The following is a 10759-nucleotide window of genomic DNA, read 5'->3' as shown; positions in this document are numbered from 1 at the left end:
ATTATGTTCTCCCATTTCTTTTGCTTGATACATTAGCTAACTCAACATTTAAATTGTCTGGCAGGATTTTGGAGGTTTCTTATCAATAGCATTGATATGAGATGCTATCAAGCCAAAAGAACAAGCTACGTCACAATTAAAAGGTATTTTCATACTCTCCTTTTTGAATTTATTTCTCCAATCTCAAAAATATTGTGACAGCAATGTTAAGTTTCATTATGTTGAAGCATTAGCTACAAACTGGTATCGCATAATCAGGAGCAACATGTGATAAGTGGATCAAAATGGAAGGGATAGTTATATAATACATTAGATATTGTGAATGCCATCTAACTAGGCTAATTTTGGAGATATTAGTTGCAGCACATTTTTGATTCCTACAGATGTGGAGTTCATGACCTTGAAACTCTATATACCCTACGATTGCAACTTTGTTTTCTAGAGAAGAGTCTATTTACTAAAGCATCTTTTTTTCTCAAAGAGCCATGGCTACTTCTTAAGTCGTGCAAACATGTAGCCTGCTTCTCTCTTGGTAGATGTTTCTAGGTGGCCATGCTTAAACTCTCTTGAGCATCATTTTCTAGCATTGCTACAATGATCCCCTCTAGGTGGTATTCTCAACATCCTCCAATGCCCTTCTCAAGCCCCTTGGTTTTCACGGCTCACTTTTCATTGATGTTAGTAGCAATCCAACTGGCAAAAGCCCTCCCTAATCTTGAGAATTGCTAATTAGAGTGATCCACAAAGCAAAACATATCTCAAAGCGTTATGAAAAGCCACAACGTTTATGTTAGTTCTTGCATGGAGTGGATATTTTTTTCCATAAGGCATCAATCTAATTATCGTATCAATCAAGGCACACTAGTTTCTATTATTATTTACCTACGATCATTTTGAAAAGTATGAGCATTGAACAATAGGCAATGCCACTTGGTAGCATATGGTAGGCCAAAAAATAAAGCAGCTATGCTAAAATTAATGTCGCCCAATACCATCATCATCCACCACACTGACGTAAGTATGCAGGGTGTTGCTGTTGTTGCTGATGTTGAAAGTATCGTGAACGATTATATTCAATTAAATAACATAGAAGCCAACAATGTTTGAAACAGTTGCACGACACATGCGCACTACGCAAATGGATGATAGTAGGAAGAGACAAGGGCTAGAGCATAGAGGTGGGCCTTGGGGGAAGTAAAGTAGGAGTGAGAACTAGGGAGGTAGGGAGGCTAAAGGTTTAGTAATTTCTAGTGGGTGCCAAAGTCACAAGAAGATTTAGAAATTTTCTCATGTAGGAAAAGGGAGCCTTTTTCAGTGTTTTTCATACAGTACATAACATCATGAGCTTCTATTTGTGAGGCACCGCATACCTAGCTAGGTACGATTGGGGGCAGGGGACAAGGCCGGCGGTCCCCTGCCCCAATCGTACCTAGCTAGGTATGTCGTGCCTCCGTCACAGAAGCTCATGATGTTGAGGTAAGTCATAATGTGGGAGTTATTGTGAGAATCTGTCCAAAACGTCTTGTGAGTGTTAGCTAGAGAATGGTGGTCATCATCAGTGGACTCATGCATTGCGAAGGGCGTGAGCATGATCGTGCGAGCACATGTGCAGGAGTGTTTTTCCATGTGCAAGTTGAGCCTGGTGAGATTCACATTCCATGGCTGAATTAGTATCGGCCACAGAGGAGTGTTGAAGGACCCAGCCAAGTTGAAGCCATAGCTGTAGCTGGTGGTCGACGATGGCAATTACCTAGTATGGTGTGTCCATTGATCCATGTCCATGAATGGCTGGGTGTAGGTTCAAACTTATGCTCTTATTGGATCTGTCATGCAGCAATGATTTTTCCATTGGAGACTCCCTCTATCATCAAATACAGTAATTGTTTTTTGGTTAATTTCCTATCATGAAGCATTAGGAAAGTGTCACGTCCCATTTTGATGCCATGGATTTGCCCCGCTTATTTTAGGAATACTCCATAATGTTGATGATACCACACCAAAGTCTCAGACTTGGCACAGGGCCCCCAAAATTCAAGGCCACCAGTAGGATACACTATATTGCTTGATGATAGTAAATCTTATAATTGTGGGGTAATTGTAGAAAAGTGTGTGCATGCGACATGGCAATGGGTTTAGCACGGCAAAACCTTGTTGAGAATCAGATTATTGCACTCACATTGGATGTCGTGACTCCGTGTGAATAGAATAGAGAGAGAGAGAGAGAGAGAGAGAGAGAGAGAGAGACATTATTTTATATTCTTACAAAATAATGATTTATGATCTAAGATACAAATTGAAAAAGTAGAGTTCTAGTATTGTACCATATTGTTGCTCATGCTCAAGGCAGCTTCGTACATATCTTGTTCAAGTTGCTCCAAAATATTAAGGGCCTTGCTAAACATTTGAAACTAAGAACATTTGATCCAATGTACTAGTATATTTTCAACCTACTGGTTAATGTTTAAGGTACTCTCTAAATTTGGCAATGTTTATAGTTTGTACATCTTACACCATACCATCGTGTGATTTCACTTTCATATTCATATTTTATTGCCACATGTTGAACATTATTATTCTCATGCTTATATGTGTACATAGTAGCCACATTTATACCACATACATCACCTTGGTACGTGTTCTTTATTGACCTGCCCAACAAAGTGTGTCAGACTCCAAGGAGACGAATGTTGGTGAGTCCCAACACATTGGCACATGTAGTAGAATATGCTTATTTTTTGAGCGTCTCCATCACCAACTTGGTGATTATGTGTATATTGTTAGGCTCATAACAGTTCCAACTTGAATATTCACCCTTGGATGAGCCTAGTTTATTACACTTGATTGCCTCAATTTATGCATTTTATGCATACTAAAACCCCTAGGTACATAGCTGATCATGTAGACATTTTTAGTCCCCTCCTAATCTCTCTTTTCATATTCATTTTTAGTGTTAGTTTCTCACATTCTAATCATGTAGACATGTCACTCTTCAAATGTGATGTTTTCATTCCCTAGCCAGCTTGCTAACCCTTGGACATATAATTTTGTTGGATCCAATTGCTACAACAAAGCTCCAACACTCACTTGGTTTTTTAAGTCCCACATGGAACTTGATTTTCCTTCGTATACTTGTTTTCTTTGGTGTTGGAGGGTCATGATTTTCCTACAATGTTGGAGAGTCAACACTTTCTATAGAGAGCGCAGTTACGTTTTGAGGAAAAAAGAGCTTGCAATTGTACCTTTGAATGGTGTATATTTCCTCTGTTCTTGATCTCGCACTTCCGTAATGCCTATGTGAGCTAGAAAACTCTATGGGAACGAAGTCTTTTAGTTGTTCTACATAACTACTTCCAGCCGCAAATTTGATTATCATATGTTTTCCTTCTCTGATAGCTCTCTTCGAAATATACATGCTAGAAATCAGAACCAAGTATACAAACTTTATGTCTCATCCCCTTTGAAATTAGTTTGCGGCTAGTTTTCATTTTTAGGTACATACAAATAGGGATTTCATTAACGTGATCACAAACATATGAACATGTTAATAACATTGAGTAACCACCTTTGAAAACACGTGATCATGTCAAATATTCACGTGGCTTCTCCTTAACCAATAGAAACCAATTTGGTAAGCCCACTGGGATTTTTTCATTTCTTAACGAGCTCGATTTAGGGCTCACATAGTTTCCTAGTAAGCTCGTTAGAAAAAACACATACCTTAGTGGGGTTTTGATGGATTTCCACATCACCACTTATCCTCTTTTTGGTGAGCACATTAATTGTGACTATGTGAATGTGAATATAATTATAAAAACGTTGTGATCATAAAAAATTATTGTCATCTCATGAATATTAAATCCCTGCATACAAACTCATCATCACCCGCACATTACATAACACATCTAACATATAGCTTTGCACCATCTCTGAGCGTGATAGAAATTTACATCTCCAGGTTTCAAGACCATTGATGTGTTGCTCCATCACACAACATATTCTTGCACTCAACCTCTCATTTATAAATTGAATAGTGAATGAGACACAAGACAACCAAAATAGAGCATTCTTCTATTTGTCCAGAGCAAAAACTACAACGTATAAGAGACCGCTAGCTTGAATTCCATAAAAAGTCCCTATTTTGTGGTACTTAAGACATGTTCCTTCTAGAGGAAGGAAACAATCACTATCTCTTCTCGTTTCTTTCTCTTTGCTTGTAGAAAGAGATTTTGATGAAATTTGGACAAGAGAAAGAAAGACCCAATGAGTCAATGTCTTTTGGTCCCTAGGAAGAGACATTCAATTACAAATTTTTGGAACTAAAAACATGATATTGAACACGAGCAAAAGACTTTTTTGACATGTTCCTAGATGGTAAACAATCCTGTTTTTATTATAGAGTTGAACCACATGACCTATTATGAAAACAATGTCTTGCTAGGTACAGTAAGGGTATGGGGTGCCAGCCAAAGGGGCTCCTTTCTTAGCTCACTTAGCATAATTGGCAAGCCTTGTTTGGCCATAGGCGACGGAGTAAACAAGAAGCAATGAGGAAGCCCCAACAATATCACCAAAAGCAAGGTTGCTTGTCCTTCAAAGCTCCTTGAAGGAACCTTTTAAGGAAAAGTTGAGGGCATGAGTTGAAAAATATATGATCACATCAGATGTGCTTCTTCCCAACAAAGAGATAAAACCTCTTCTTGAGTCATATATAGATACAATTACCAATCCCTTTGTAAGATTCTTGAAGTCTATCTACCTTTATCATTTCATCATGATTCTAAATCTCCCATGGAATGGTCACTCTATACAAGGAAACCTTATCAAAGCAAGCATAGTTTCTAACATTCCAGACAAAGAATAGGAACCAGACTTTCAATGATTGTAAACAAAAGTCAATTGCTTCATCAAGAACATTACATAGACCAAAAGCTACAGCATACATAGTCAGTTTCACAGGCATCCAAGGCTATACATGTTGAATAATCCAGTGCCACCAATCCTTAACATTTAGACAATACCAAAAAGTGTGCTTAACTGTTTCCTTTGCACTGCAGTGAGGGCATTTATCATCTGAAATCCCTTTCTTCACCAAGAGTTCTCCACATGGAAGAGAAGTTGTGTGCAATCTCCATAGAAACACTTGATGCTTGAATGAGCAAGGTAGACTCCAAATAGCAGGAAGTCTTTTGAACCTCCAGAACCTATTACATTTGGTAGAGATATGTGCAGCAAGTAGGAGTAGAACATAAAACTTATCTGTGGTTGATGTCCACCAATTTACAGCATTGCATGGCAGCTGTCAGTCTCTAAATCTTTCCCATAGGTTGGTTGTGATAGGCACTTGAAGTCTGAATGTCTAAATATGCAAATTTGCCAAGGGTCTTCTGAATACCTTTGACAATCCATATGTTCTTCTAGCTGCAAAAAAAGGGATAAAAAACCCCTGAGATTCCAGCAATTGCTCAACACAAGTGATGCCCTTTCTAAATAGCCGGATAGCAGGTTTCTTAATGATCAAAGCAGGAGGACGTTTAAATATGAAACTTCAGAACACGTTCTCTTTACCAAGAGAGTTTCCAGTGTATCTAAGTCTGCCCTGCCAAATGAGATGAGCATAGGTGAATTTCCATGACATTACCAGCAGTTGGGCAGCTGGACACCCAGTTTTGAGGGGGACATGGAAGAAGAGTTTGTCCCAGTCTGTCATGTTCCAGACCCCATGAAAATAAACTACTGAAGTGGAGATGAAATCCCACAGGCACCTGGCCCAAATTGTATCCCTCTTAAACATGTTTTAACCAGTGTAGCCCTCCTATCATGAGCATGTGCCTGCAGGTTCAGCACTCCTAAACCCCCTTGGTCTTTAGGATAGGCTACATAATCCCAATGAAAGATCATGGTTTCCCTTTGATGCCCCACAAAAATTCTCTCAAGGGAGACAAGAATTGTTCCAAATGAATTTTCTCCAAGCTAGAAGAGGTAGATAATACAGTAAGTATGGCACTAATATGGCTTGCAAAATTCTGAGCCTGACATGAAAGGGCCATTCATCACAGTACCAAGCAGCTATTTTGGTTTTGATCTTCCCCAGAACCCACTGCACCAGTTGCTTATTAGTTGTCTGTACTCCTAGAGGGTAGCCCAACTATCTAAATACTGGCCCCTTATGCACTCTCTTGCCAGCCCAAAACATGTGATCAAAATTAGAAGCATTTATATCAACCAGAATAGATTTCTACAGATTCAGATTCATGCCAGCTGCCATTGAAAACAAAGCTAAATATGACATACATTTGGTTACATTCAGGTTTGTGGCCTGCAAAAATATGAGTGTCATTTGCATAACCCAGAGCAACCAGTTGTTCCTTTGACAATTGCAACCCAGTTATTCTGCCCAAGAATGCTTGTTTTCCAGAACGGAGAACAGAGGGTGTGTACTCAATGCAAAGAACAGAGGACTTAAGGGGCACCCTTGTCTAACTGATCTGCTAATAGACACACGGTCTGACAATCTACCATTTATTATGATCCTCGAAGAAGCATTTTCACCCAGCAAGTAGATAGATGCACCTGGCCATTTTCTCACCAAACCCCAACGTAAGCATAGTTTGATGGATGAAATCCCAGGCAACTGTATCAAATGCTTTAGCATAATCTAACTGAAGCATAACCATATTCTGACCAGATTTTAGAGAATGATCAACCCCCAATTGAAATCCCAGGCAACTGTATCAAATGCTTTAGCATAATCTAACTGAAGCATAACCATATTCTGACCAGATTTTAGAGAATGATCAACCCCCAATTGAACAGCCAATATGTTATCTAGAATAGATCTCCCCCCAATAATCCCTGTTTGGTTAATGTGAATGTGCTTTCTTAGCAGAGGGGAGAGTCTGAGGGCAAAACTGACTTGGCCAATACCTTGTAAAGCAAACCCATCATTGTAATTGGCCTCCAATGAGACCAGGCAGTACATAATGTTTGTTTTGGTATAAGTTTGATGATGCCCTCCTTCAGACTTATATCCATGTGCTGTGATGACCAGATTGCATTGATGGCTGCCAGCAAGATATCTTTCAAGTGATCCCAAAAACACAACAGGAATTCTTTAGAGAGCCCACAAGCCCCAGGAGGTTTGTCACTTCCCAATTTAGTCACAGCATAATGAGTTTCTTCAATGTCAAAGCTGCCATCAAACATCTTGGCATCAAAGCCATCAATACATTTGTCAACTGAGTCAATCATGACTTGAATAGCTTGTTGCCTTTCCCATGAAGTATCAACAGGTTGATTAAGTATGGAGTCAGAGTGCTGCACACATTGTTGCATTATGGTATGGCAGTCAGTGACCTCAGACCCATCCTCAGGTATGAGCTTAGTGATAGCCTCCCTATTGTGTTTAGTTTTGAGCTTATGGAAAAAACCCTTGGAGGTATCTTTGAGATCTGACAGTTCTCTGATCCTACATCTGAATCTGCATTTGGCTACTTCTTGCTCAACTATAGACAGTAGGGTGCCCCTTACGTCCTCTTCTAAGGGGCACAATAGCCTGACCAACATGGACAGCAGTCAACAAAGGTTCCAGTTTCTCAGTCAATTTAAGGAGTGTTGGTCTCTTCTAAGCAGCTTGTTTTTTGCCATTTACCCTAATGCATGATTGCATTTCATGACAAAGCAAGAGCCAAGTGTTAACTGGGTCTACTTGCATGAGTTTGATCTTCTGAATCCTCCTGAGTACATCATCAGCAAAACTCTTGATAGACAATAATAAATTGCTAACCATAAGGGCTCTGGGAGACCCACATTTCCCTTGCATGACAGCATCAGACAGTTCCATACAAAGTGGAAAATGATCACACATAGACATTTCAAATTGCACCTCTATCTTACAATGGGCTAGAATCCATCCATTATGCATAAAATAAATTCTATCTAGTCTAGACCATGATGAGATATGCGATTTAGAGTGGAATGTGAACCCATTTTGATTAGCCCCATTATTCCAGGCATCAGACAAGTGCAGGTCAAAATCCATACCATCCCAGCTTGTAGCTTCCTCTGCACACATGATAGTGCTGATCGAGGTTGTATCCTGAAGGTTGTTTACCATATTGAAGTCACCTCTAGGGATGCCATTTGCAAGAGGCATAGACCTTACCCAGTTCCACATAGTAGTCTAAGATCCATCTCATTAGGAGAATACATACTAACCACATGAAGAGGTCCCCAAGGGAAGTCAACAGAAAATATAGAGCATCGACCAGAGTGATGATCAAGGATCCGATGCAGGTTGAAAGAACTTTTTATGATGGTTAGAACTCATGAGTAAGCTCCTTTCTTCCCCCCATAATTAAAAGAGTATCCTTTAAAATGAAAGATTTCACCTGCTCTTTTATGGCATTTATGTTCCTGAACTAGAACTACATCAAGATCTTGTGTCAGAATCCAACGGTGAAGCATAGCCGAGTAGGGTCATTCAAACCCTTAACATTAAATGATGCAACCATCATTGGGGAGTATTAAGGACTACCTGGGTTTTCCCATTCTCAAGAGACCCCTCATCACTATCCATTTACTTCTATCTTAATGGCAGGAGCATCACCAGGAGATTTACCCTTCTGAACTGTATTACAAGCTTCTTCAATAGCTGCTAGAGTGTCCAAAGAGGGCATATCATGTAGAATGTCAAAGACATTGGGGCTAGCATATCTCAAGAAGGGTTGGCGGGGTTTTAAAGCTTTCCTTGATGAAACTTGTTGAAACCCCTCTGCATCCATAGGTCTTTTGGGCCCTGCATGACTTGTGGAGAATAGAGGTTTAGAAACTCCTTTGTTTAAGTGCGGACCTGTACCTGGAGCTGATGCATATGCTGGAGAAACATTGTGTGACGTAGCAACCGGGGTATAACCCCCATGCGGTTGCAGTGTGCTTGGGGATTTCCCAAATATTTGCTCCCTAGGTACTAGTGTGGTGCTTCCAGGATAGGATGGGATAAGGTCACCTGATGATTGGGAGACAGTGGGGCAATTTCCAGAGAAATGCCCCAATTTTTTTTAGTAATAACAGGAACCGGCCAAAGACTCCCATTTGAGATAGAGCACTATCCTGCCTATTGCAGGGATATTAAGGCCTATGGTTTGGGAAAATGGGTTCTTCGTGTTCCACAACAGACAAGCCTTATTCCAATTTGGAGAATCAATGGTGGGGGCATATAGAACTTGGCCAAGGTATGCAGAGATATCTTTGATACAGGGCCATAGAAATGAAGGTAGGTCAATATATTCCACCCAAACAGGACATTGAGACTACAGAGCATCTTTGATCATCTTAATAGGTTTCCAATCGAAGACATGCACAACTTGACCAAACAAAATGACTGTGGGCTGAGAGAGAAAAGCAATTTGATCCTGTTTTTTCAGAAATAAGACCTCAAATAGCCCCTGCCCAGCGTAGAAGATCTTGTTAATGACGTGGTTCCCAAACCCCTGATCAATGGTCTTAGCAATGTCACTAATCTGTGGCAAGTGGCTTGTAAAGAACAAAACCACTACCCGGGTTTTGAACACAGACACCTGTTGCCAAACAATTTCAGAGTCCAGAGATACCTGGTGATCCCCCTTAACAAGAGGGTCAATGGTGATAGAGTCCTTGAGAATATTAGTTAGCACAGCTACATCAAACTCAGGTGAGCTATCTAGCCTATCATGCACAAGACTTTGGGCCTCCTCCCTCGGGTCAACCCTAAAAGCCAGAGGTAGTGAAGAAGAGGCCATTGTAAGGAGCAAGTGAAGGACCTGATTACGTGTTGATGATGAAGCCCCGTACGCAGGAGGGAGCCGCCTTGAGTCCAAGAAGCGAGCGAAGGGGGCAGAACGATGGCGACAGAGGACTCATCCTCATCACGCCATCTTTTTCTTCTCTCTCTCTCTTAGCCTACGCACATGCACAGGAGTGGTGGCTGCTCACGGCGAAAAAGTAGGTTGAGCCCACCACAGGCCCGCCACGCCCCTGCACTTAGCCACTGGCGCCACCGTAACGTCACAGTGTTACCTTAACGGTCATCCCCGGTGAGAGCCGTTTGCTCGGCGGGAAGAAGCGCCATTGGCTGTGACAGGAAGACACACGACAAAAAGAGCTGACTTTTGTTTTCGCCTCTGTGACGCCGATTGCAGCGACTGCATGTGCGCTTACTATCGGTGGGTGCTGAAGGTCAAGCCTCAACCGGCCATGCGTCGGGACAGTTGCATGTGCGCACTCTATCTCTCTCTCTCTCCCCAAAATTTTCTCATATGGAAAAGTATATTTTTTCTTTATAAATCTCAGTAGAATAAGATTTATAGTGAGTCTTGGGGATAGGAGGTGTCAACCCAAGGGAGCTCAACAACATGAGCTATTGCAAGGGACGGACCGCATCCCTAGCTAGATACAGTTAAGGCTATGGGTGCAGCCTCACGGATCTCAACATAATGGGGGTTGTGAGATCTCTCTCTCTCTCTCTCTCTCTCTCTCTCTATGGGAAATTCTTTGTATCTATATATTCTTGTACTAGTACGGTCGGCCGCCTTCGGCGGCCTCTCTCTCTCCCCCTCTCTCCCTCTTTATCGCGTGCAAAGGAGCTTGTTTTGTTTTGGACTTTAGCCTTCAGGTCGCAGATTGCAACACGTGTAAAGGCCTCCCCCGTCCGCCATATTATGTTACTAGATACAAAGTTACAATCTCTCTCTCTCTCTCTCTCTCTCTCTCTCTCTCTCTCTCT

At 41.2% G+C, this 10759-nt stretch overlaps 1 protein-coding gene across 4 annotated transcripts; it reads right to left on the bottom strand.

The window, feature by feature from the left end:
• Positions 1-4147: 4147 nt before the first annotated feature.
• Positions 4148-10241, bottom strand: LOC147462615 (uncharacterized). Of its 4 annotated transcripts, XM_086484523.1 has the most exons (3): positions 9609-9791; positions 5393-5418; positions 4148-4588 (listed from the first exon to the last, which is right to left on the bottom strand). In XM_086484523.1, exons 1-3 carry the CDS (start codon positions 9774-9776, stop codon positions 4486-4488), a joined length of 297 nt encoding a protein of 98 aa, XP_086340649.1. In that variant the 5' UTR covers positions 9777-9791; the 3' UTR covers positions 4148-4485. The 4 variants fall into 4 exon arrangements, 2 of the variants coding, with proteins under 2 accessions (XP_086340649.1, XP_086340645.1); XM_086484519.1 differs by lacking the exon at positions 4148-4588 and having other exon boundaries at positions 4877-5418; XR_015184493.1 differs by lacking the exons at positions 4148-4588; positions 9609-9791 and adding an exon at positions 8041-8179 and having other exon boundaries at positions 5280-5418.
• Between the last annotated feature and the right edge of the window lie 518 nt (positions 10242-10759).

Source organism: Adiantum capillus-veneris, chromosome 2, assembly GCF_014529385.1.
Source record: "Adiantum capillus-veneris isolate H3 chromosome 2, ASM1452938v2, whole genome shotgun sequence".
Lineage (NCBI taxonomy): Eukaryota > Viridiplantae > Streptophyta > Polypodiopsida > Polypodiales > Pteridaceae > Adiantum > Adiantum capillus-veneris.
The sequence above is the reverse complement of the archived record's forward strand: the minus strand, read 5'-3'. Positions and strand labels throughout refer to the sequence as shown.